This window comes from Vanacampus margaritifer, chromosome 1 (genome assembly GCF_051991255.1).
Source record: "Vanacampus margaritifer isolate UIUO_Vmar chromosome 1, RoL_Vmar_1.0, whole genome shotgun sequence".
Taxonomy (NCBI): domain Eukaryota; kingdom Metazoa; phylum Chordata; class Actinopteri; order Syngnathiformes; family Syngnathidae; genus Vanacampus; species Vanacampus margaritifer.
The window spans coordinates 11,020,175-11,047,796 of NC_135432.1; the positions used below are offsets into that span (position 1 = coordinate 11,020,175).

General features: G+C 44.2%; 1 protein-coding gene across 9 annotated transcripts; it reads left to right on the plus strand.

Moving 5' to 3' along the window:
• Positions 1 to 9: 9 nt before the first annotated feature.
• Positions 10 to 26,561, plus strand: agap2 (ArfGAP with GTPase domain, ankyrin repeat and PH domain 2). 9 transcript variants are annotated; one of them, XM_077571944.1, is made up of 19 exons: positions 4,763 to 6,917; positions 11,132 to 11,190; positions 11,522 to 11,609; positions 12,831 to 12,916; positions 12,996 to 13,131; positions 14,604 to 14,738; positions 14,833 to 14,951; positions 16,630 to 16,776; positions 16,915 to 16,989; positions 18,369 to 18,473; positions 19,379 to 19,556; positions 21,133 to 21,243; positions 21,669 to 21,803; positions 22,569 to 22,628; positions 22,835 to 22,986; positions 23,154 to 23,244; positions 24,364 to 24,586; positions 24,702 to 24,954; positions 25,026 to 26,561. In XM_077571944.1, exons 1-19 carry the CDS (start codon positions 5,813 to 5,815, stop codon positions 25,230 to 25,232), a joined length of 3,465 nt encoding a protein of 1,154 aa, XP_077428070.1. In that variant the 5' UTR covers positions 4,763 to 5,812; the 3' UTR covers positions 25,233 to 26,561. The 9 variants fall into 9 exon arrangements, with proteins under 9 accessions (XP_077428104.1, XP_077428112.1, XP_077428089.1 ...); XM_077571978.1 differs by lacking the exon at positions 4,763 to 6,917 and adding an exon at positions 10 to 49 and having other exon boundaries at positions 16,630 to 16,989; XM_077571986.1 differs by lacking the exons at positions 4,763 to 6,917; positions 22,569 to 22,628 and adding an exon at positions 1,484 to 1,805 and having other exon boundaries at positions 19,379 to 19,561; positions 21,141 to 21,243.
• The last annotated feature ends 1,061 nt before the right edge of the window (positions 26,562 to 27,622 follow it).

Genomic DNA, 27,622 nt, shown 5'->3' on the forward strand with positions numbered 1-27,622 from the left:
AGCGTGACGTCAACACGTGACCATATGCAAACTTCCTCTTCCTGTTCAGGTACGACGCGCTCTTCACGTTTAGTGTTTTTATTCTATTTTCAGAAGAAAGGCACGAAATATATTGTGTCCCAAAAATAGGTATACATTTAATTGTTTTTCGGTTTATTACATGTACACACAGTTTAATACAGAATTGCCACCTGCAAGGCAAGTTTTTCATGTAATGTTTAGTTTTTAAAGTTAGCTTTAAAAACAAGGATTCTGGGCGTTAGGGTTTTATATTTATGGTTTGAAATCAAAATGAACTCAGGAGGAAAAGTATCTTTACATGCTGCAACACTATAAACATAAACGAACCACAGACAACAAACTGCAAGTGGCACAGCATGCAGATATAATGAAAAAAAATCAAGGTTTCAAGCCAGGGTAGGGATTTAAACAACGAATAATGTTTCAACTTGGGGTTTTGAGGCAATAGTTGGGGTTTCATGGAAGGTTTACAAAGTAAGATTTTAAGACAAGGTTAGATTTTCAAAGTAGGATTTCAAGCTTGGGTTTATAGCCACGGTTTGGAGTTAAGGTTTCAAACTGTGGTTTAAAGCCAGCATTAGGGATTTAATCCAGGGTTAAGGTTTCAAGACAAGTGTTAAGAGTTCAAATTAAGGTTTCAAGACAAGTGTTAAGGTTTTAAAGAAAGGCTTCAAGACAAATGTTTTAACTGAGCAAGATTGTTGTGATTAATGAGTCACTTAACCAAACTTCTGACTTGACTCGACTTACATACTTTGTACCACAGTAACTTGGGAACGAAGTTAAGAAGGCTCAGCACTTATGACTTACACTAGGAACGTGCACACATTGATGCTAGTTGGTGCTCAAGCACCTGCCCTTTTGCCCACGATGAAAAAGTGCCATTTTTGCAGCACATATTCCCTGTCATGACTGAATGAATGCATTCATTCATTCATTCGTGCATTGTCTGAACAGCCTTCCCTCACTAGGGTCGCGGGTGTGCTGTAGCCTATCCCAACGGTCTTGGGGCAAGAGGCATGGTACACACTGAAATGTTCACCAGCATCATCCTTTAAAAAGTGGAGGTCACGACTTTTTCTATTCAATGTAGCTCCTCGGCACCACCTTTGTTAGTAATTGTATCCGGTTACATAATTGTGTTAACAGAAATAAATACATAATTAATATATACTACAGTTTTTTTCTTAATTGTATGAACAATTTTGACGATGGGTTTCATTTGTTTTAGGCTTGTTTCTGCCCCTTCAAATGTCACAGTATGCGGTTTCCTCCCACCGCTACTCTAATATACACTAAGCGCCGAGCCGTAAACAAGTACATGCAGAGCAAATTTCCTGTCGATATTTGATGACAAAGGAAGTGACTGCTGCGATCTGTGAGAGTCACACTTTCAACCGCAGCAGCCTTGAGGGCTTTAAAATCGGCTAGTGCAAAGGAAGTAAGTTCAGTTGAGCTCAAATCTGCAGGAAGGTTTGGCGGGCGCTGACTTTAGCGGACTGCAGAGAGAAATCGACTCTCTTTCCTTTTCCGCCACCTTTGTCACTTGAGCCGATGCGGAGGCAAGCGGTCCGATGGGCCCAAGCGAGCGTTGTTGCTTGTGTTTGCGGCACGTGTAACCATGAGCGGTAGCAGCAAATCGCTAAACTCGGCCGTGATCAAAGCGGAGGTCAAGAGGTTTCAAGCGCTCTATGGGGGCATCAACAGACTTTCCAAACAGCTGGAACGAGTTGCTGATCCGCAGCTGCGCTCGGGCCTTAAAGTTTACCTCCGCAGTATAGAAGGTAAGCCGCTCTTGAATACAATTATTTGTTTGTTTTTGGGTGAGTAACGTGTATGTCTGTCTGGTGGCTCATTCAAATGCAATGACGAGCCGTGCATTGACCGTGTTTCAGTGGGAACCTAATCTACCCTTTCATAGGAGTAGTATTGCATCAATGCAATTATAGAAACCATCATACTAGGCAAAAATATAGCATTCACAATCTGGAGGACTCCATCATCAGTATGTCAATTAAAAACCTTTATCTGTTGAAGATTCATGTGTTTTTTTGCGCTCGTGACAGCAGAGGCCGTGGAGATCTGCGGCGTTTCCTGTGTCATCCTCAATCTACTGTATGTACCACTTAGGTCATCTTGTGGCGTTTATGTTTGAATGGGCCGATGGACACGGCAAATGATGGCGCCAGTAGCAGGAGAACGGTGATAAACGTCTTACTTCCTGTCTGCTTGTGTGCAACCGCTCTTGAAGCCACTTCCTTTCACATAAACGGGCCTTTTCGTGCGACGTTCGTTTCCGCACAAACTTCACTTATTGTCGCCTCTCGCAAATTTGACACCAGCAAGTTGGCTGTATTTTAACTTTTGCGGTGTCAAGTGATGTAAAATTAAACCTGAAAATGTCAACAAAATATTTCTAAGAGGAGCTATATCAACTCATAATGCTGCCACGTTATTATAACGGTTGCAGTTAAGGACAATCGATCATCAAGTTTGTGGAAGTCATTTTCTCACAGGAATCTAGAAAAGGTTTGCTTGGATTGTCTTTGAGTCATTTAGCAAAACATCAATCACTTTTAAAAACGTAAATAAATCCATCCATCCTTTTTCTTCCGCTTATCCACCAGCCCTCATCTACTTACTCCAAAGTGTCCTGGGTCTTGCCTGAGAGGAAACAAAATTTGCACTTATCAAATTCAACCCAAACTGCACATACAGCTCGACCGCATAAATGTTTGCTTTGTTTCTGTAAATTATGTTTCGAGATTGATATACTTTCCGTCTTCTCTGAGGTCAAACAAATCAACTTGTTTTTGATTTCATCCGCCATATAACCTTTCTCTTATTTGTTCCAAGGCCAATTAGCTGCCCGGTGGGGTTTTGCTGAGCTTTGAGGTCTTTTTAGGGCCTGGCTCATGTTGAAACAATTCCCCTCTGCATGCGTGTTCGACAACATTCAAGTGAATTTTTGTATAATTAGGCTGGAGCGTCGACTCTGGAGTGAGGATCAAAGCCAGCGTATCCTCTGCGGGGCCTTGATGTGTGAGTTCAGAGTTGACTGGTGCTAGAAAGAGAGACGCTTCTCCTTTTGGCGGAGGGACATGGAAAGGACGACGAGGCTACTCCAGGGAGTGAAATGAAGACGTTGAGATGTCTGCTAGAGTTTGTGAGCACTTCGGATGTAAAACTATGTGAGAGAGGAGTGAAAGAGAAAGGAGAGATCACCCAACATGGCCGCTGACTTTGACCACTGCTCATTTAACAGCAGCCGTGCTCTGGATATGTGACTCTCGTCAAATGGGTTTTACTGACAGGTTTCTGCTTGTAATATTGCCGACATGGAGGCTTACGAAATAATTTAGTAGACTGTGGCTGCTGTTCCTTTGAACGTCGCGTCTGTCCCCTTGAGCCAAAGGCAGTTGTTGGCTCTTTTGTATTCATCACGAGTCGTTATTGGGTGGACTGCGGGAGGGAGGGCGCGAGAAGCATGCAGGCAGAGCAGGTGGATGGCCTGATTGTGATTATGGGATGTTGCACATATCCTCAGATGTCACATTTTGGTGAGAGCAATTAACATGAAATTTTGTGCGGCAAGCGTCAAGGAGGTGGACGTGTACATGTTGTTGGAAGGGCAAATGCTTTTGCTGAGTAATGTTGCTAATATGCTCATCTCCAAACACCATGACTAAAGATATATACGTAATTTTCTCTCTGGGTTTTGTCTTTGTTATTTTTATAATTATGTAATTTATAGTTATGTTATAATTTGTAAAGCAAAGCATCATCATATGATTATTATACTGCACGCCGGCAATTCGACATCATGTCTGTTTGTTTTTTAGGCCTGTGATTGATAGGTTAAATATTGTATATGAATTTACGCCAGGAATTGTACTGCAAAATGATAAATGCTGCTAATCCCATGCCACACCCAGCCACCAAAAATAATCTTCTATTTTTGGCATGATCCTACTAACACATGCATGGTTGTAAAACTTCTCATACAGGCACAATCTTGAATGTTATCGGATCACCTAAGAATCCGGGATTGGTCACAAATGAGTGAGGAAGTGCAGGTCACACTAAAATGGCCAGAAACATCCATTGTCTGTCTTCCACCAAATTGGTGTGATTTACACACAAATATGTGTGGTGACAGATATTATTCTGTGACCCAGCTATTGATGTCCAATATGTTCCCATCCTCCTGCTGAGGCCAGAGCTTTCCCACTTCTGCTAATGAACACATGCCGTAGCAGGCAATAGGCTACAGATCAATACACTCACAGGAAAGCTCTTTTGCCCACATCTACTACACATGCACGCACGTAGAGGGAAACATTTTGAGGCAACGATGCAGGATGTACCAACAGAGGAGGAAGGACACGGAGGAGATGATTGTGCCATCATCGCCAGGAAGATTGTAACACCTTAGCAACAAACAAGCCAAGCCTCCCGCTGAGGAGGAGCTACGCGGAGCCACACACACAACGACAGACAGTTGAGGACAGATGGATGATCCAGATAAAATTGTTTCTTGGGGGGGCATCTTGAGTGTCCTCTTTCACCCTATCCATCCTTTATTCACATTCTTGGTTAACAGCCCCTCCTCTTTTTCACTGATATTTTCCACTGTCTCCGCTCATTTAGCGAGTCCAACAGTTCTAGCCCCCCACCACCCCACCCCAGACACCCCACCCCCGCCTCGTCGGCAAACTGGGAGAAAGATGGAAGGGAGGAGGGGAGAGGAGAGGAGGGATGAGCAATAAAGAGCAGAGAGCGAGCACGCTCTGCAAGAGGAAGAGGCAAAGGAACAGGATTGTGTGGATTGCAACAAGGAGGGGCGTGCAGATGGAGATTGCTAACAGCGCGCTTGAGAGACGAGCTCTGAGCTCATAACGTGCCTCGGACTCGTTGGACCTGTGCGACGGCGTGTCTGTTATTCTAAGCCGTGATTCGCCGTCTACGTGTTGTCATGCTGATCGCCTCCTGCGCTCAGGGGACTCGGGCAACCTGGGAGACGACGAGATGGTCGTGATGGCCAAACGCGCCCTGACTCCTTCATGTACCCTCCCGCATATCCGCCAGGGATTCTGATGGCATCTCCTCCCGGTCCACCTCAGCCCTCGACAATGTCCTTCCTGTGTGCCTTCCTGCTGAATAGACGCTGCTGTCAACACGCATGTGAGGCTTGAGGAATGGCAATGAAAGCTCATGATCCGGATCCCTGACTCCACTCGACCATGCTGCTTTGAGGTGACTCTAACTGAATATTTCAAGACTTTACCTTGTCACTTTACAGCTGCCACTGATCCCGTGTTTGATGACATATACGATGCAGGGCAGTTGTTGTCGTGAACAGAATCTTTTTTTTGCACAAGAAAGGGATGAGCAAGATATAATATGGAGGGTGCTACAAATAATGTCCAACAGGAATGAGGCATTGCGCTCATTAATGAAGATTTATCAACCTCAGTAGCAGCCACACATATGCAGTGGCGTGTTTTCCAGGAACAAAAGAGTTTCAGTGACTTGTGTGCGAAAGCAATGGAATGTATTGATTTTCTATGACTTCAATTAAAACCCCAAATAAAGAAAAGGGAGATTTGGGGGATGGATGAAGCCACCGGTCCCTCTGACGTAAGGAGAAACTTCAGCTCCTGTGCAAGCTTTTTGTCTCATTTGCACCATTGGATTCTTCTGCATCCCAGCACGCTGACCAACTGTTAGTAGTTCACTTACCTGTGTCCGCTTTCATTCATCTGCTGTGTGTCAAGTGAAGCTCGACCTCATGAGCGAAAGCGGCGCCCTGCAGCAACGCACCACCTACCTCATCTCCCTAACCTTGGTCAAGGTAGAGGCAGTGGAGGAGAATGGAGGGGAGGTCCAGAGCAGCGCCTCAAGGATGGAAGCCTCAGCTGGATTGGGGACCCAGTCAGGAGAGAGCTGGAAAGAAGAAGCCGGGGTGAAGGCGGAGACTGAAGCACAGAGTGGAGCTGGAGAAACCCAGCCCCAACCACTGGGGGCTGAGGGTCCTGTTTTTGTTAAAGGGATCAAATCAAATGAAGTCAAAGATGAAGAAAGGAAATCTCTGAGCAAGTTGAAAGATCAACCCGCCTGTACTGTTGATGCGCCCAGAGTTATCTGTGAGAAACCACCGTGCAAACTTTCTATCCCCTTACAGTCTGCAGACACAGACATAACTCAAGCAGAGAAGATATATTGCACCCCTGAAGCTAAGCAATCCTGGCCCTTTTTGACAAGTACACCCCCAACAGAAACAGTTGAACCTGTCCGTACCCCAACCAGAACCAGCCTTCCTATCCGCCCTGTAGGCCAGAGGCCCGTGAGTCTCCTAAAATCTCACAGCAGCGTGGCACCCCGCGGCCGGGACTCCAGGGAGGGTCGAGATCGCAGTCCAACCTCGGCCCAGAGTCTTGATCGCAAGGATTGCCGGATGCCCACGCGCTCACCGGGCCCCTGCAGGGCCTCATGGGCTGAGGCGAGTAGGACCGACGTTTGGAGGGACCTGCGGGATGAGGTGCAAGCTGGGATACAGCTGGAGATTGGAGGTGGGGTGGCTGCCATGCTCAGAGACATGCCTCGCAAGGACAGGCTTAAGTCGGGTTCGACCTCCCTACCTGCGCCGGCTACCCAGGCAAGCAAACCTCCACGCAAGGGGAAAAGCCGCACGCTGGACAACAGCGACCTGAATAGCCTTTCTGAAGACCTGGCGCTGAGCAGGGAGGCCCAGCAGGGCCAGCGGGGTGCCTCGAAAGATAGGAAGATGTTGAAATTCATCAGTGGCATTTTCACAAAGAGCAATTCAGGTGTGGCGGGGTCGTCGACGTCAGCTGCTCCTGTCTTCATTCAGAGGGACTCCAGTGAGGAGGAAGGTATGTGGTCCACAGACTCTCACTGGTCCTCACCATTCATGATAAGAGAAACTCTTGTCTGTCCAGAGGCAGAGGCCCTTCTTTATCAGGGTGGGGTTGCTGTGTCTACAGTACTCGCGGAATGTGTTTACTACCAACATGTGCTTGTGAATGTGCAAAACACACCGATGACAGATGAACTTCTTTCATCTGAGAGCACACAATATGATCCTCTTGGACAGTCTTAATCTTATTCCCCTCTGAGTATGGGCTGATTTCACGCCACTGGAGGGATAATCTGTACACACACACACACACACACACACACACACACCCAGCGTTCCCAGCATAGCTCTAAATCTTATAATGATTCCAGGGGGCTGCGACCCCACGCTGGTGGCACAGATGGGTTTCACTGCTTGGGGTGATTTTTAGCTCATAAAGCTGAAACGGTCGCATCGACGAAAGGCACGAGGTGATATCCCCTCACCCACCTCAAGAGGGGAATTAACCGTTGTCAAAAGCGTTTCTTCCATAATCCACCCACTTCATGTGCACCAAATGTATTTCCCTCCCTCTGCCACATGTTCACTTTCATTCAGTAACACCAAATTAGTCAGTAGTATTTTAACGTTGAGATCCCTTTCACAGTTGTGTTTGTGTGAGCGTGTCTGTTCATTCACTCATTGTGCATTCACACGGTTACACGGGCACATTGTGGATTCACTCAAGTAGTCAGACTACACACACACACACACTCAGTTTCAACCAGGGCAGGAGGAAGTGTTGCCATGGCAACCGGCAGGACGACTGCTGCTGCTGCTACAGCGGCAGAGTCTGATGAAACAGAAGGGTGGAGGTGGAGGCGGCTTTTTTTGTTGGTGTGTGTGTGTTTGTGTGTGTGAGCGACAGAGGTTTGTCACAAAATCCCTCCCAAAAACAGTGAAATGGAAAGATTGGTTTGACTGGCAGCTCCGTGTGGCTGCTAAGTGGATCCCACGCAGCTGCTTTGGGGCACAGAGCGTGGATAATTGGCTTTCTGTGGAAATCTGGGTGGCGGAGCAGCTGAAGAATCACAACGTCTGATCAGTTTTGGCCCCAGAAGAAAGACAGCGATGAAGCCAATGTCCACAAATATGTTTTCTCTCATCTGAAGCAGCAAACTATTGATGCATGGTGTGCTTTGGCCACTGAGTCGTGTTTAGCACTAGAAATCGAAGAAGATTTTCTATAGGTTCTTGCTATTTGGCTGCATTCACACCAAAAACGGGGGCGGCGTGGTTGCATTGTAGTCAATGTACAAAGTGCGTGGGGCGGCGCGGAGGATGCGAAATCCACACATTTGTGACGAAAATCCACACACTTGCATATTCACTAAAGTTGAAAAATGTGAACTTTTTCCGCATTTCGCCTCGCGGTAGCCAATCGGCTACGTCACAAACAGCTGTTTGTCTGTTGTCACCCAGAGTGCAACAACACAACACAGCCAGCCGGGATCGGATGGTGAGCAAGGAAGTACATACAAGTGCTGGTATTTACTTCCTGTTGAACTGTACCGAGGTAGCAGTAGTGTTTATCATCCATGCCAAAGCTATGTAGCGCAACTACCAGCCGCCGGATTGCCACTAAAAAACTGCTAAAAAGTTAAGCTAAAAAAGTGCTAAATCACATACCTCAAAAAAAGGCGCTGCTGGAGAAAATAGTGCCCTGGTTGTATAGTCCAAAGGAAGAAGTGGAAGTCGTCAGCGGTGCTCTTTTGTTGACTCTATGCCAGGGTTCACCAATTCCGGTCCCCGAGGTCCAGAGTCCTGCAGGTTTGAGATGTTTCCGCCTACCAACACACCTGATACTAAAGACCATGATCGTTATCAGGCCTGCTGATGAGCTGATTATATGTATCAGGTGTGCTAGTGGGCAGAAACATTTAAGACCAGGACCATAATTGGTCTGCTCTATGCGGTGAAACGCTAGCAAAGGAAGCGTTCCAGATCGCCTTTGGTGTGAATGTAGCAGGAGATCGACACGTGGACATTGTCGCAAACAAAAAAAAAGTGACGTGTCATAACAAGATTGCTCAAATTGTTGAGTTGTGGTCTTTTTGCGTGTGTTTTTTGTTGTTGCTTTTTTTAGGTAAGAAGCTATTGGAATGTCTGCTGGTTTTAGTGTACGTAGTTAGCTGCGGGAAAAGGTAGTGACCCGGATGTGGAGGGTGTGAGAGGCTTTTGCCTACCTTTGTCTTAGTTCCTGCAGGGTGCAAGTCCTCAAAGGTGGGTAGGGACACAGTGCTGATTTTTTTTTTCTCAGCAGTCTTAACTCTGCATTGCAGTCACATTTGCTCCTTTTTCGTGGCAGCACCAAACCAGACTGTGATGGAAGAACACAGGACTGAGCAACGACTGCCATATAGAACGGCCTTAACCGCTCCTCAGCAGCTGCAGGAAGTAATCTTCTGCTGGGTCTTTTTTTGGGATGGAATTGATGTTGGTCTCCCTCTTTAGGCCCTGAGGTTTTGTCCCATCACCATTGATCTCATAACGAAATCCTCTGAGGCAGAAAGCTAAAAAACAAATAAGAACAGACCCTGAATTCCGGATATGTGTCGATTTTAGTTGAGTGATTCTGAAGAGTAATAGGTGGTGAAAAGGTGGTGGAGGTGAAAAATGGCGTTATCATCAAGAAAAGTCTTGCTTTGTAAAATACTTCTTGGGAATGCACTTTTATGCAAAAACTGTATCGGGTAGGACATATTTTCTTTTATTTACTCCTGTTTCCTTGTTTGTCAGTCACTGTGCTTCTTTGATTGGCTACATTCAACATGTTGGTGACCTCTGACCTAGGCCTTCCTTATGAAGAGAATTTATTTTTTGTCAGATCCTCAGAGTCTTTCCCAAGAGGTGCCATATTGACCTCTCAGTGACCAGTATGAGAGAGTGTGAGAGCAATAATACTAAATTTAACACATCTGCTCCCCCGAGACCGTTTAAAACACTAATGAGTCACATGACATCAGGAAATGAATAATTGGGCCCAGTTTCAATGTTGTCACTTAGAGGTGTTCTCACATTTATTGCCAGCAGTTTAGACATTCAATATGTTGAGTTGAGTTATTTTACAGTTAAAGTACTGCACATCTTGTACACGGGCTACTTTATTACACTGTAGCAATTGTTTCTTCCATGTTGTACTATGTTAAGATCAAAGCTTTTAAAGAGGAACTAAACCCCAAAACATGTTTTGACAATAATGTTCTATGCAGCCTCACTAGTCTAAAAACAGTATTTTGGTCAATATTGCATTCGTGGAATTAGTTAAGCAGCAAAATCCAGCCGCTTTTATTCATCTTAGGGGGCGGCCATTGAGCCACTTGCTGTCGACTGAAGATGACATCATTGTTGCTCAGGTTTCATGTAACAGCCAATCACAGCGCCGCTTCAGAAAACAGGTGAGCTGTGATTGGTCGTTGCCTGAGCCCTGAGCAACTGTGATGTCATCTTCAGTCGACAGCAGGTAACAAAATGTCCGCCCCCTGAAATGGATACAAACGGCTGGATTTTGTTGCATCACTAATATTCCACAAATGTAATGTTAACCAGAATGTCATGTTTAGACAAGTGAGGTCACTTATGACGTATTATTGTCAAGAAAAGTTTAAAGTTGACTTCCACTTAAAAATGAGGGGTGTGAAGTACTTAGTTTTCTGACATTCTGTAGCGTGGACGCCAAGCTACACTCGGATTATTAGGAACGGGCTGAGCCAGGAATATTGAACAATTGCGTATAATTGACACCCATTGAAATGCATTTTTTGCAGGCGTTGGCCCTCACCTCACCACAAAAAAAGCAACTTTGATTATTTCACTAATCTTAGCAGTTCAACTTTGGAGCAGTATTCTAGTTTCGTTTTCCAGGCACTTGCTGAGGTTGCCATTAAGCTGTTAGAAAACAGAGTTCCTCCTCAAGCTTTTGTCAGTCCTTCTCAGCACGAGGGGAGCAGAGTGGCTAACGAGCATTGTGGCTGCAGCGCGTCAGTTCCCCCGCGGAGGCAGAAAGGTCACATTCATTAATGCAGCTGGCCGGGCCACACGTGTGCTGATGACGCCCAGTCAGGGAGCTGTGATTTATTGCTCACCGCAGGCCGTCGTGATGGCTGCCCTTTAATGCTCATGATGAAACTGATGAAGCCTTCGTCAGGTCACTGCCTCACTGACGGTTTTTGTCTCTGTGTTTGTCTGCAGTAAACATCGCCAACAGCCAGGAATGGAGCCTGAGCAGATCCATCCCGGAGCTCAGACTGGTGAGGCTTCATGGCTGCATGCTGTGATGATGGCGTACCTTAGCAAAAAATGGGACCCCAAAGCAGGCAGACAAATATGGGCAATTATACAGACTTTGTTGAACACAAAGAGCACTAGACAGTGAGCTTAAGAAATGTATGACATCAAAAAGTAATGAAGAGAAAACCTATGAATAAAAAAGAACAAAGAAAGGTGGATGGATGTAAAGAAAATGAACCAGAAACTGCAGAAAGTGGATAACGAGCGCATACTGAGCAAACAACATATTGGGTAACAGACATTTACAAACAAATGTCAAATGTATTGTACCATTCTTCTGTATCTGTTCAGGGCATTCTGGGAAGTGTGAAAAGCGGCAAGTCGGCGCTGGTAACCAAATACATCACCGGCAGTTATATTGCGCTTGAGAAACCCGATGGTAAGAGCAACTTGTGTTAAAAAAGAAAACAAAACAGAACTATTTCAAGGCTTCCAATTCCGAAATCGAATGACATTTTGCTTTTGTGAATCCAGAAATGATGTTGTGTAAGTTGTGAAAGTGAATTTTTAAAAATACATATTTCTAGAAATTGGGAAATGTAAAACAGGCGCACCCAAAACAGGTAAGCCGGATTTGGTCGTTTTATGTGCCCACCCGGCACCGTGATGTCATTTTCAGTTGACAGCAAGTGGCAAAATGGCTGCCCTCTGAGATGGACACAAACGGTTGGATTTTGCTGAGTAATGCAAAATATGCAATAGTCTAGTGGGGGCGCATAGAACATAATATTACCAAGAACATTTTGGACTTGACTTCCCTTTAAAGATTTGAAATTTGCTGGAATGACTTCAGAAACTAAAACCACAAATTTAATAGTTTCATTTAAAGTACAATGTTAATATGTTTAATGTTTTTTTGTTTATTCCACGACGAAGAAGCAATTTACGCATGAAGTGTGGTGTCCAGTTTAATTGGTCACAACCGTACAGTAAAATAGTTGGACACATCTCTTCATGCTAGTTGCCTGAACTATTTTTTGAGTGTAATATGTGAGTATGAGTCAACTGGATTTGAAAGGCGCGCAATTCAAAACTGTAGGCATTTTGAATTTTGCAAAGCGAATAACTGACCAGTTGGTGGCGTCCACCGTGATCCTCGAAAGCAAAGAGCGCATATGCTAGCCGTGTGTCAACCATTCAGGTGCCATTTTCGATGTGCAGTATTTCTAGTACTTTCCTGCAATTGAAGCAATTGAATACATCTTTTTATCTGTATTGATATCATATGACGTTAGCGTTCATGGATTTCTTGGATTTTGTTGCTACTTTTAGTTGGGGCCAAATACCGTCCAAAAGTTCTGAAAATGTACATTTTAACACAGAGGAGACCATAACATTCAACAATCTTCTGCGAACAAATGTCTGATTGACTATTCCAGGAAGGTTTGATTTAAAGCATGCATCATTTTGACCTGGTTTTGCACAAGTTCAATTTTGGTCTCATATGTCACACTCCTGGACCCTGATTTCTGAGAAAACCCTTCCATGTGTAACTACTACCTACCTTGCCTTTGTTTTGTGGTTAGAATGGATTGCATAAAAAAGGATGTGTTGTGAATCAGTGTGTGCGGTATGCTGCTTTACGACTTGTCTTGGTCAGGCGGCAGATACAAGAAGGAGGTGCTGGTGGACGGGCAGAGTTATTTATTACTGATCCGAGAGGAATCTGGGCCACCCGATGCGCAGGTTTGTGGGCCGATAGGAATTGGTATGCACGGGGTGTGACGGGCGCAGACTCCCTCACCTCATCATCTGCCCTCTCCAGTTCAGCGGCTGGGTGGACGCGGTGATCCTGGTCTTCAGTCTGGAAAACGAATGCAGCTTCCAGGAGCTCTACCAGCTGTACAGCCAGCTCGGCTCGCTGCGCGCCGACGTCCCCGTCATCGTCGTTGGCACTCAAGGTGAGAGAATCGCTCCCATGACTCACTGGCGTGTTGCTTCGCAAGTAAGGGCAGAACATGTTTGGCGTGTTCTCTACGTTGCCGCTCAATGAGATCAGCAGGGAGGATATGAATATTCATGAGGTGAATGTTTCCTGATTAGCATGTTTCGTCATGCAACTCAATGGGGACGTATTTGCATCTTGAGGGCAACCGCTGCTGGACCACTTGGTTTATTTATGATGTTTGTTCTCTCCTCTTTTGTCAGTCCATTTGACAGAGAGGCCATTATCTCACCAGATAGCCGATAGTTTGCCTTTTTTCTCCCATGCATCCATTTTCTTTAGTGCTTGCCCTCATTCCGGTGAGCTGGACCTCATCCAAGCTTATTTTGGCCAAGAGGCGGACTTTTGCCACCTGTCCTTTCCTTTCCTGTCCTTCAAACTCAGAACCTCTTGACTGTGAAGCAAAAACACTTACCCCCCCACCCCCCCTCTGTACTGTTTCTTTCATCTTTCTACTTCAAAATGGGTTTCATCATGTCATTTTTGAAACGTATAAGCATATGGATTCAATGCATCTCATCATATGGAAACCTGGGCGCATCCTAGCCATGGTTATTTTAGTTAACGAAAACTAACAAAAAAACTAAAACTAAAATTCAAAAAACAAGGTGTTAACAAAATGAAATACAAACAAACTGAAACTGCATTTTATGTTTGCAAAGCTAACTTAAACTATAGCAAAAATGTCCTTCATTTTAGTCTTTGGTAATTAATTTAATGCACCTTTGGGGATAATTTTATATGTAACTTTAAGTATATTTATTTAACTGGAATAAGGACTTTTGAAAGTGTCACACAGAAGTGACGTCATCTAGCAGCAGCCAATAGAAAAGCACCTTCAGATGACGTCGCTCTGAGGCGACAACGAAATGCAACGCTAGGTAAGAAATTAGCTACTTTTTTCATTTTACCATGGTGTTTGTTAAATATTGCGCACAAGCAGAGGTGGCAAATCCAGGTCCAAAAAGTTTGGCTTTAACCCCAGGTGCTTGCTAGCTAGCTAGCTAGCTAGTTCCCTGGCTAGCTCCCATGGTGCTCGTTTACATGCTAGGGAGCTAGCTAAATAGCTAGCTAGCATCAATGGCTAAAACCATACTGTGGCAGGGTTTTTACTCTCTGGACCTGGATTTGCCACCTCTGCGCACAAGTAATACACATTAAATAAAAAAAATACATAAATAAATAAATTAATTGAATAAACAAAAACTAATACTAAAACTTAACTAAAACTAAGCATTTTTTAAATAACTAAAACTAATAAAAAACTAACAACCACCCTGAAAACTAATTAAAACTAATTTAAATTAAAAAACAAAACTCAAAACGAAACTAAAATGAAAATTCCAAAACTATAATAACCCTGCTCCTAGCACTGTTGTTTGGACAAATCTGATTTTTTTGCGGATGTCAATGTCTCTCCTTGTTCAGATAAAATCAGCAGCAGCAACCCCCGTGTGATCGAAGACCAAAGAGCCCGCCAGCTGTGTATCGACGTGCGTCACTCGCTCTTCTACGAGACCTGCGCCACCTACGGCTTCAACGTCGATCGAGTGTTCTCAGAGGGTGAGTCGGGCCGCCGGTACGCGGTGACGACGAGTACGCAAAAGCAGCTTGAGTCATCGCAACCAATCACGTCACCCGCTTTTTTTTTCTCCAGCTGCCCAGAAAATTGTCACCCAGAAGAAGCAGGCGGCTCTGCAGGCTTGCAAGTCACTCCCCAACTCTCCTACTCACTCCGGAAGCTCCACGCCGGGATCGGCCTCCTTCCCTGGCCAGGTTGGAAACACCAACGGCACCGTGTTCTGTGCACTCATTTTTGTGGTTACCCAAACTGCTTCAGCACAGTTCACAGGGTTCTGCAACTCATTTGTACAATCTTCGGCAACTAGTTTTAATACATTGAATGAGTTGTGTCTAAACTTTTGGCGTGTACTGTACATTCACAAACTCACCTAGTTGTGTGTGTTTTTTTTGGGAAAATTTCCCCCAAAGGTTAAGATCAACTTGGTTTACTTACATAGCACATCTAGAATACAGTAAACACTGCCCATTAAAAAAAAACACTCACAAAAATAATAGAAAAGAAAAATATATAACTAAAACAATAAATATGGAGGTATCCAGCTCAGGTCGCATTCATTTAAAATACAGTAAACACTATTAGAAAGTAGAAAAAAAATAACACTAAAATAAAACGGGTGGACGAGTCGATTAATTTTTAACGTCCATCATTTGGCAATCGTCGACAGTCGTACACCCTTCCGTCATTATCAATCTGTTTCAAGCTGAACCAAACTGTAATTGTCAATCTGTCAACGTTATTTTAACCGGGCTTCCATCGTTGCTAAATTACAGTTGGTACTGACCCAGTTATCGATGATTACACTTAATTCACATTTTGTTTGGGAAAAAAAGTAATGTTTCCATCCATAGTGATGCACTGAATATTCTGCCGCCCTGTATGTGACTTTGCAGTCCGTTCCTGAAGCCGATTGGCTGGTGCGAAGAAATTTATTTATTTACCGTATTTTTAAACCTTGGTGAATATGTGAATGTGCAGCTTTTAAGTGAGCCGCACCGCACCGCTCCAAATACAAACACGTCATTAGCACCGCACACATCCGTGCCCGCCCGTGCGAACTACTGTACACTGACTATAAAGTTCAATCGCACCGCCAGAAAATGGTCACCCTGCATTTGGTGTTTAATGTAGGCTACCATTGTCTGTGGTGTAATTGCATTTTCAATTTATATTGTGTAATTAAAATGCCAGTTCTAAATAAATATTTTATAATAATATTATAATTTTAATTAATTATAATAAATGCAACGATATATTAAAAAATTTGTATAATTTTTTTTGCGTTTCGGTTTTCGGCTAAGCATTTTTCATTTTCGTTTTTTGGTTACGACCACAAATTTTCATTTCGGTGCATTCCTAATAATAAGCATTAAGTATTTGTGAATTTTAGCTATTGGCGGTTGGGTCCCTATCGCTTGCTATTTGATTAATAATAAGTGATATTCATCTATGTGAAAACACTGATCATGTTAATAATTTGTCACAATATTTACCAACAGTGATTTGCCAAGGTAGGAAATATGTGATACTTTGTTTCTGCAAAACTTTGCAAGTGTTTCTATTGTCAAATGATCAACATTCGTAGGAAATCACTATGTCTTGTCACTGATGAGTTATTTTTAGAAGTGGCCTTCAGGCTGCTCACTTGGTCCTTTGGGGCAACCACGTGTGTTATGGGTGTCGATCGTCCGGGTGGAAATTGCCATCCAGTTTCCACTGTGCAGTTTGGCTAACCACGAAGGTCATTGGTGCCTTCCACGCCGCCTTCCTGCCGTCCGAGGCGCCGGAGTTGTCTTTCACATTTCACCTTCAGCGTCTTCCTCCATTCTCATCATGTCGTCTCCTGCCGCACCCTGCCACTTTTCCTCTCAGGTCAGTAACGGCGTGAGCGGCGGGTATGCCTGCTCCCTCCCCTCCACCCCCGTGCTCTCTCACAGGGAGCTGAGGGTGGCGCACGGGGAGGGGGGCGGCAGCTCCCGTTCCCTGAAGAGCATCCCCCGAAGACCCTCGCTCTTCAAGGTCAGTCCGCTGTTAGCCGTTAGCGCCCGCTGCCATCTCACACCTGTCGTCATTTCACGCCACCGCGCTCTACTTGTTGACCTTTTGGCATGTTTTGAGGACATCACGCATACTCCCGCTGTTGGGTTTTATTTTCAGAACCGGGACTCGGACAAGAGAGCCGCTGATTCCAAAGGAGACACCAGTAGCACTCGGGCTATTCCCATCAAACAGGTTGGTGCCAAACTCCATACATGTATCGCTAGCGCTATCTGTTTCCAAATCACAAAAAGTGACTGATTGTTAAGTTTTGTATTCTGACATGAAGAACGCACGATAACTGACTGACTGCTTAGCACGTTCGTTTCCCAGTTCAGAGATCGTGGGTTTGAATCCAAACTCCAGCTTTCCAATGTGGACTTTGCATGTTCTCCCCCTGCCTGTGTGGGTTTTCTCCGGGTACTCCGGTTTGCTCCCACGTTTCAAAAAAACGGAAATTCAAAGTGTTAACTGAGGACTCTAAATTGTTCTTAAGTGTGAACGTGAGTGTGTGTGATTGGCTGGTGACCAGTCCAGGGTGTACCCGACCGAACTCTTGCCCAAAGCTAGCTGGGATAGGCTCCAGCACTCCCGCAAAATGGATGGATGAGTGGATACAAATTTGAAAAATGCCTCATTTTCATCTTTCAATTTTAGGATAGGATCAAAAATACAAACTGAAGAAATAGGCCAAATTTTGAATATTGAATTGATGGGGTTTGCGTGACCCACTGAAGATTAAAGTTTTATTCCTAAAGAGTACATGTAATAGTGAAAATTCCTAAAAAGTACATTTAACAGTGTAAGCCACTTACAATAAGCTAAAAAGCCCAAAAAAAATTGTTCCAAATCAAGCAGGTTTTTTAAAGCAGTTCTTAAATATCAAACGCAAATGATTTGTACTCAAAAATGAAATGCAACAGAACAGTTTTTAAAAAAAAAATAAAGTAAAATTTTTTTTTAACAAACTAAAGTGCAGATGTAATATAATGCACGTTTTCAACATTAACACTGTGCATAAATATACTAACCTGGCAGTAGCCAGATTGATAATTGTGATTCACTCAAGGGAGTTCGTCACGTTATCAATCTGGGACTGCTCCACGGTGATTTCCTCGGCAAAGGCGGGACATTCTGTACAATACTTCGAGCTGATTGGATGATGCGGCATCTTTTGTGCACGTTTTGTTTTGACCAATCTCGTAGTATGTATGAACAAAGACCGCGAGAATTCAGCTTTCTGGTTAGGTTATAAATATACATTAGGAGGAAAACAAAAATGAAACTTTTGTGTTTGGGTGTACCGTACGACTGAAAGGCGAACTTTACATATCACGTACGTGACTTGTCCAAAACCTTTTTTTGGAAGAACAACAATGTTATTTTTGTTCTTCTTTACCACCATTGTGCAATGCAACGCGAGGGACTGTGTGAAGATGTCTCACAAGACGAGACCGATCGGGGCGTTTATCTGACAAAAGCAGATGAAATCAACTTGTCACGCTGGCTTTTCTATTAATAACGAGCTTTGTGCTGTTGCTGCGGGACACTGAAGAGACGTTGTGTTTCCACAGAGCATCCTGTGGAAGAGAAGCGGCAGCTCTCTGAACAAGGAGTGGAAGAAGAAATACGTCACCCTGTCCAAGAATGGCACGCTGTGCTACCATTCCAGCTCCAGCGTAAGAAGACACCACCCAGACATTGCATCGACATTTCGCTCAGATTTTGCTTCACCTTTAATACGTTTCCATCCTGGATACGTTGCTTTGTACTTATCAAGTCATCGTCAACTGTATTGTGTTCCCAAACTTTATATTTATATTTTTGTTTGTATTTATATTTATATTTTTTGCTATACTGTATAGGTTTCATGTAAAGCAATATTGTCATGAGCCCTTTAAGAGACAAAACAAGACTTTGAGAATAACAAGGAGAAAGTTCAAATACATCCAAGATGGCTGCTGCTAAGGAGTGTCGAATTATTCCCCCTTAAGCCAAGTTATAAATACACACATCCTGTGCCTTTTTATGGGGGACCAATCAGACTTAATTCCACCATCACGGCACAATTCAAGAAACCATGACGAAAAAATTTGGAGCACTTAACAAGCAATACAAATGGAAAACCAAAGGTGCTGATAAATAAATGTAGTAATGAGTGTAGATGGCGATGGACCAACCAATCATAGGACAGAAAAATGCTGCTGCAACTTTGTGGCGAAATTGAAATCTGATTGGTTACAAAAAAACAACAACTTGGTACCAGTATGTAGTTTATGTTCCGTCAGCCAGGCCTACTGACTGTGAAAGCCTTGGGCAGATTAGATTGATATGCCAACATGTAGAGGCTGAAATATGATTGGACAAAAAAATAAAAAATACAACATCCATAAAACACATACCGGAAGCAGTGCAGCCTAGAGAAACACGATTAAATGATGTGAATAGACTGTGGGAATTTTCCTGCATTTTCAGCCCCAAATATTGCTTTATATAGAGACAGCTCAATACTACTTACACGTGTATATTGCAAAACCACACCAAGAACAAGTGGATCGGCTGAGTAATACATTGCGAATTTCAGGACTACATGCAGAATGTGCACGGAAAGGAAATCGATCTGCTGCGCGTGACGGTGAAGGTTCCCGGCAAACGTCCTCCAAGAGCCGTGGCGCCCGCCGGACCCTCTCCTGTGCCCCCCGCTTCATCCGGCGTCAATGGGCTAAGCAAGGAGCTGGCAGCTGCTGAGAGCACCAGTACAGGTAACGTCACATTTAATTACCGTATTTTAAACAAATAGTGTACATTGTTTCGCCTTTTGTGTGCTATCTTAATGTTAATCCTAACACAGGGGTCTGCAGCCCGCGGCTCCCTGTGGATCGCTAAAAAAAAAGAAAGTAGAAATTATCATTTTTTTTTTTTTTTTTACATATTCATTGTTATTTTTAGATAAAATATTCTTTAAATGAATGATTAAATTAGTTTTTATTTTTATTTTTATTTTTTTACAATAATGAAATGTTCAAAAAATGTCATCCAAATTGTTCAATTGTCAGAAAAAGAGACACAAAAGGTAGATGGAAAAGTTTTAGAATTACCTAAAAAGGACAAGCAGAATATTGCCTTAAAATGTCCATAAAATTTCCAAAAAATGTCAGAGAAATGGGGAGAAAAAAGGCAGAAAAGAAAATGTTCAAAAAGTAACCCTAAAAATGACCATAAAATGTCTTTGGAATTGCCCAAAACGTCAAAAAATTGACATGTTCAAAAAGTAACCATAAAATGTCCAAAAACAAAAGAAGAAATCCGCAAAATTACCACAAAATAGCCACAAAATGTCAGAAAATTAATAGATAAAAATTGCAGGGAAAAAAAGCCATAAAATGTCCCAAAAAGATGGCACGGTGGGTGACTGGTTAGCACGTTCCCCTCCCAGTGCCGAGGGCGTAAAATCGACTCCGGGCTTCAGCCTTCCTGGGTGGAGTTTGTATGTTCTCCCCTTGCCTGCGTGGGTCTTCTCCGGGTATTCCGATCTCCTCCCACATTCCAAAGACATGCATGGCAGGTTAATTGGGCGCTCTGAATTGTCCCTGTGTGATTTTGAGTGTGTATGGTTGTTCGTCTCTGTGTGCCCTGCAATTGGCTGGCAACCATTTCAGGGTGTACACCGCCTAGGCACCTTCTGGCCGAAACCAGCTGCGGTAGGCTCCAGCACCCTTGTGAGGAATAAGCGGTTATGAAAATGGATGGATGGATGTTCAAAAAAGAAAGAAAGGCTAAAAATGACTATAATGTCCATAAAATTGCCAAAAATGTCAGAAATTTGACATAAAGGCATAAAAGTCTACAAATGAAAAATGACCACAAAAAAAATCCAAAAAAGGAAGAGGAAAAGTAGAAGAAAGTAAACGTCTATGTATTATTATGATGTATTATTTGGCCTAAAACTGACCCCTGTCCTAACACATAATGGAAAACCAATATTTATCCCTTTAAGTATCTGATGCGTGAACACACAACACATTTAGACATTCATTCTAAGCATACTTACAGTCATGGATTCTTAATCCTCTGCGAGGAGCTGCAATGTCAACACCATTCGCGCGCCCCAGCCAGCCTGTGCCGCTATGCTAACGCGGGCTGAAAAGTAGCAGCAAAGAGTAGACATTGCTTGATTGTTTGCTTTATTGGCCCATGTTCGTAGACATGCACTTTTTTTTGAAGTGATGCATTTATTGCAAATGATTTTGCAAACTCCCGAGCAACCGCTTCCTCCTTTGAGAACCCTCGTTGCAGAAATCCGTCCAAGTGTAAAGACGCTTCCTTTCTGTCTGTCAGTTCCTCAGTTGTGTCCTTCCACCCTCTCTGTGCTGGATGACCGCTCTGCTGGAGGAGAGCGAGGCCTTCAGCGCTGCCCCTCGTCTTTATCCACCAAAGCACAAAGCGTCGGTACGACTACGGACTCATTCTAGATCTGCTCTGAGGTCACGAATAAGCACAGCTGGCGAAACGTGTTCAAATGCCACATTTTTGTCATGCAGGATGATGGAGCACACGGTTTTCAAGATATGTTTTTGAGCGTGTATAAATAGTCTCTTATGTTCAGGAAAGTTCAGATCACCACCTCCAACCGGTTCTGTCTTATTTAGCCATCTATGCAAAATATTTGGCGAGCTAGCCAGGGGAGGATAGACAGCTGGCCGCAGAGGTTGACAAAAAAAAAAAATAAGACTATTTTGACAACACAAGCAGTAGAAAGTACAGAAATCTGTCTTCAAATGTAGGGAGTAAAAATAAAAAGGCGTCTGAGTATTTGTACTTTCTTATTTCCCACAACTGTAAATGATTAAAGTTTTGAATGCCCAAACTGTCAGATGCTCTGGAAGCGGCGTCGGGACCGTTTTCCGGAAAAGATGCTGGCCAATCATCACCCATGAGTGACCGCAAGAAGAACAGGAGGAAGAAAAGCATGAATCAAAAAGGGGACGCAGCCGTCGGGCAGGCTGAAGGTAATTCGGCGCACTTCGAAAGCTCTCAATGAATGGAAATATGTTGACGCGAATTAGCAGCAGCAGGGAATTCGAATGCTTAGCACGTCTGCTTGACAGTTCTTAACAACTTGTATGCTCTTCACAATTCTTGCGTTTGTTTTCTGCGGATGCTCCAGCTTCCTCTCACGTTACAAAACATTCATGTTAACTTCATGGAAGGCTGTGAAGGAGTGGCAGCAAATTCATTTTGAACGGCAGGCCCAGATTTTCTTCCGAGGACCGTTAAAGGTGGAGACAAAGTCATGTTAATTTACTTGACAAATTGTAGACATGCCTGATTGCAAACCTTGATTTCAGCACAGCATAATATATTAACATTGCCTTTGAATTAGAGTGATGCATGGCGTACTTGGAACTCCTTCCTCCTTCCTTCATGTCACTGTGGCCCGAACTGACAACTGATGGAAAGTTCAACCGCAGTATACCTTGAAACTGTCATGAGTTTCGCACTTATTCTCTAAATTGCCTATAGTTGTTCATGTGTGGCTGTCTTATCTGTGCCATGAGATTGGCTGGCAACCAATCCAGGTGTACTCTAACTCCAGCTGAAAATTTAGCTGGAAAATGTAGATGATCCTTAAAAAAAAAAAACAAAAAAAAAATACTTCTGTGTCTCTTTTTCTTGAATTAAATGTGACTTTCTCTGAAGACTTCTATTTTTAACATCTGCGCTTTCTCTCTTTGCTTTGTCTTCTGCCTCTGTGCTGGTCTCTCGCTCTGCAGCCAAGCGCAAAATGTGGAAGCTAAAAAGCTTCGGTAGCTTGAGAAACATTAACAGGACAGGTAACCTTTGCGCTCACATTTGCCCTCTGTTTGACTGACATCTTCATCGCCGATCCCGATGTCTTCATTTGTCTCGTTTGTCACAGCAACGTGGGCTTTCTTGCCTCCGTTTGACTTGCCCGCATGCCATTTCTCTCTGCCTGGCCCACTCGAAACGAATTCGCGCAGGCTATCGCTCATTGACGTTGCCATTGTTTGTCTTTCAGACGAAGAAAACGCCGACTTTATCATTGTGTCGTTTACTGGACAAACGTGGCACTTTGAGGCTCCCAGTTTGGAGGAGAGGGACTCGTGGGTGTCGGCCATCGAGAGTCAGATCTTGGCCAGCCTGCAATCGTGTGAGAGTGGCAGAAACAAGGTACACTTGCTAGTTGTTTGTACAGTGGCGGAAGAAAACACACTTCCAGCAATGCTCAGTCCATACATTTTTCGAAGTTATATAATGACTGAGCAAAAATATATAATCATAAAGGTAGTGATTATTTGACATTTAATTTAGATGTGTGTATTTTTGTGCACGTGTAGGCACGACGCAGCAGCCAGAGCGAGGCGGTGGCACTGCAGGCCATCCGTAACACCAAAGGAAACAATCTGTGTGTGGACTGTGAAGCACAGAGTGAGTGCAGCTTTATTGTCCACTTGAATCCAACATTCAGTTAGATAAGTGCACAATCCAACCACAAAATGCTTTAGTGCTTGTGATGCAACAACTGTACGTCCAAAAATCCCAGAATGTACTACAGGCACATTGCAAAAGGATTGATGAATGTATTCCAGATAAAAGCGTCATGACTGAGAACAACATTGTGTTATGATGTTGGTGTATTATGCGTGTTCAGTAATTATGCTTATGCGGTTACTATGTCACATTTGATTATAGTGTGATGGTGGAGATGTTTTAGCCATATTAGTCACTCTTGGGTTTTATGTAGTTATTATGATCCTTAAGATGACAATGTGATAATGTAGTCAGTTGCTAAGCAGTTGTTATGTCATGTGCATATCTTAGTTCATCCAATCACTCTTGTTGAACTCATTCATTCCCAGCCATTTTCACTGAAGCTTAACTCCCCTTAACTCCCTACTGTTTTAGTGGATTTTGACAGATTTTGCAAGGCCCACAGAATGTCGTCATCTATTGCTATAAAAACATGGAACCTACCAAAAGAAAGATTAGAGTCTCTAGATTTCTATCTGTTTCCGTTTTGCAGCAATTAGCATTAGAATATAGCTAAGTTTCATCATTATTCACAAATCTGTTTAGAACTGTGGGTAAATGCGCTTTTTCAACATGGCCCTGGTTGATCTCTTTTGCTCTGCTGCCACCTGATGGCGTTTTTTGTAATAACTACCATTTCTTCAACCGTTCTCTGCAGGCTGCATCAAAGCCTTCTGTATGCTCTAGCTTAAAAAAAACTTATAAATACGTCTTTGGGACACTTAAAACATTTATAATCGAACATATGTATACGTTTTTGGGAGCAAATGAGTTAATAGGCCTTTATTCTGTGATAGAATTGAGCATTGCCCTAGCAAGAGTTACGGAACTTTTTACACCATGTACTACCTCAAAAAAATAATCAGCTCTCCAATTAGGTTACTATCATAATGCTCGTCTGAGTTTTCATCGAAAGTGAGGCAGAGTTACTTGTATTTCATATATTCATGTTGAATGTATTTGATTTGTATGATAAAAAGCCGACTAGCACACTTTGATGTTGTTTTGTCCCTAAAGACCCCACTTGGGCCAGTCTCAACCTGGGCGCGCTGATCTGCATAGAGTGCTCGGGAATCCATCGGAACCTGGGCACTCACCTGTCTCGGGTGCGCTCGCTGGACCTGGACGACTGGCCCGGAGAGCTCACGCAAGTGCTGTCCGCCATCGGGAACCACACGGCCAACAGCATCTGGGAGGGCCGCACACTGGGCAGGGCCAAGCCCACGCCTGCTGCTTCGCGGTAGGCGCCCGAGCTCGCGCCCGACGCTAGAAGTGGCATACTGTATTTCCCTTTTTCCATATTTCTTGTTTTGTGTGTATTGATGCGCATTTGGTCTTTATTGTGTATTTTAAAGTGAGGAGAGAGAGTCGTGGATTCGTGCCAAATACGAACAACGGGCGTTCGTGCCGCCACTCCAGCCGCAGGCGGGCGACGGCATGCCGGCGCGGCTGCTGTCGGCGGTGACCGAGCGAGACCTGCCGCGCCTCCTGCTGCTGCTCGCCCACAGCAGCAAGGAGCTCATCAACTCTCAGACGCCCACCGGGGGCACGGCCCTGCACGCCGCCTGTCAGCTGGGTGACGCGGTCATGACGCAACTCCTCATCTGGGTGCGTTTCATCCTCTTCTTCTTCTTCTTTTGCTGGACAGACTTCATGCTATGTCATTTGTCCACCTGCAGTACGGAATCGACGTGAAAGCGAGGGACCACCAAGGCCGGACGGCCATGATGATGGCCAGGAAAGGCGGGAGCAAAGGCTGCATTGATATTTTGCTCCAACACGGCTGCTCCAATGAGACTTCCCCCGCCGTGGCCACGCCGGTCCTCTCCCGCCGCTCCAGCACGGCCAGCCTGGGCCGCAGCAGCTCCAGGAAACTCGTCCCGTAGCCTCGCCATCGCCGTCCCCGTGACTGAAAACCCTGATGGAGTATTAAGCGGAGGTGGGGGTGCAAGTCACATGACTTGACTCAAGTCGGATTGAAATCACCAGTTTTAGGACTTGATCTTGGCTAAAACTCGACTTTGACTCGACTTGAACTACATGCCTTGACAGTTTGAAGTGTTTACGTAAATGCACATTTTCAAGATAGTTTGCCATTTTTTTTTGTTCTTGAAGGAAAGTTATGCTGTAATGCGGCAAGTATAACGTAGTGAGCACCCAAGATTCTTACGTTTGGATTCAAAGATTATGTTTTGGGTAAAATCTGGAAAAATAGGATGGCAACATGCAAATTTAGCAACTCAAAGGTCCCCTATTGTAACATTGCAAATATACCGCCAGAAAAGCTGGGCTTGCGTCGGGTCTGACGGGTGACCGCTGTATTAAGCTAGTAGGACTACATTTCCCATGATTCTTTTACACTGAGGCAGGAAGTAGTTCTAGTTCCGGTATGAAGACAAAACACGCTTACTCATGATTAGTTGTGGATGAGAGTGAGAATGCAAATGTGAATAAGAAAGTACGAAGGAATTTAACCATTTAATTCCCTTTTAATTGAATTATTGTATGAATCGCTATGACAACTGTGTGATTGGCAAAAATCGAGACAGCGGGATGAAACGATGGAGTTGGTGAAATCCGCCAGGGCTTCAAAGCGGAATAGCTGGCCACCCTCGCCTTGCTTGAAACTTGAAGGCTAAAACTTGCGACTTACTTTTGACTTGCACATTTGTGACCTGCTCCCGCCACTGATTGAAGTCAAATGAAGTACGTTTCGGAAGACTGAGCAACATATCAAACCACTTGAAGCAATATTCATTCCATGCGTCGATGAACGCGCCCATATCGCGGAAATGGTCGCGGTCGACCTCATTCCCGACTTTTTGAAGCCGACGACCTACTTGTGTTGGACTTCCTCTTGAACAAGTGCAATAATACGGCTGGCGGTGAATGCTCGTGCTGAGGAGAGGATCTGTTCATGTGTTCATGTCCGCTGAGGAAGTCTTTCTTAGTTTGTTTAGACAAATAAGACGCCAAGCTACGAGATGTCTGCCTGGCGTCGTGTGCCTGTTGCCACCCGTTGACGGTGACCTTGGCTTAAGAAGTGCCAGGGGTCAGCTGGGACAAGTTGTTCTCCAAGACGGAATACTTTGGAACATGAAATGTGTCAATGTATGTTTCTGTTACTGCTCCAAGGTGTCTAAGGTGAGGTGTTTGAATATACTGTAAATTAATCTGTACTACATTCGCTGTAACAAAGACACAATGGAAACCAATCAATCCGTTTTGTAAATGATTTCTTAAATGCTGTTCTTTAAAGCAATTGCTCACTTGTTTTGTTTTCATTGTCTTATTATAATTTCATGACAACATCCATGTTACGTCATGAAATGTCATTTTGGACATCCAAAAATGACTGAAGATGAGGAGAAGCCATTCCATGATTGATATCCTGTTCCTGTTGTGTAGATCTACTCCACCAGTTTACTGTGACGAATGAAGCCTTGTTATTTCGGACACTTTGTGGGTTGTGCGAATCCCAGTATTCAGTATTAAATAAACTTTTTTTCCCCCAAAAATGTTGTATTGGTAACTTCTGTTACATTTGGATTCATTTGGTGCAATGGCCATACTGAATAACTAAATTGACTCATTATGACACAAAATGGCCCTCTGAGGAAAAAAACTAACAAACGTACAATGGGGATTTGGGCCCGCTACAAAATGGGAGCAAGATACCGCTTCCATGCTCCCAGATTGATCCACCGACTGATTGGCCGAGCAACAGACAGATTGATTGAGTCTGTGGACTCTCGAGGTGGGCTCTCCTACCTCGGGATTCAAAGTCACTGAGGTGGTTGGAAAGCTCCTCGGTGGCAGTGCCCCGGGGGTGGATGAGAGCCGCCCGGTGTTCCTATAGGCTCTGGATGTGGTAAGGGCTGTCGTGGTTGACACGCCTCTACAACATCGCATGGACATCCAGGACAATGCCTCTGGATTGGTAGACCGGGGTCCTCAGCCTCCCTGGTAAGGTCTATTCAGGGGTGCTGTAGAGGAAGGTCCGTCGGGAAGTCAAATCTTGGAACAGTGCGGTTTTTGTCCCAGCCGTGGAACAGTGGACCGACTCTTCACCCTCGGCGGGGTCCTCGAGGGTGCAAGGGAGTTCGCCCAACCAGTCTACATGTGTTTTGTAGATTTGGAGAAAGCATTCGACTGTGTCTCTCGGGGAGCCCTGTGGGGGGTGCTTCGGGAGTACGGGGTGCCGAGTCCCTTGATACGGGCTGTTCGGTCCCTGTACAAGCGGTGTCAGAATTTGGTCCGCATTACCGGCAGTAAG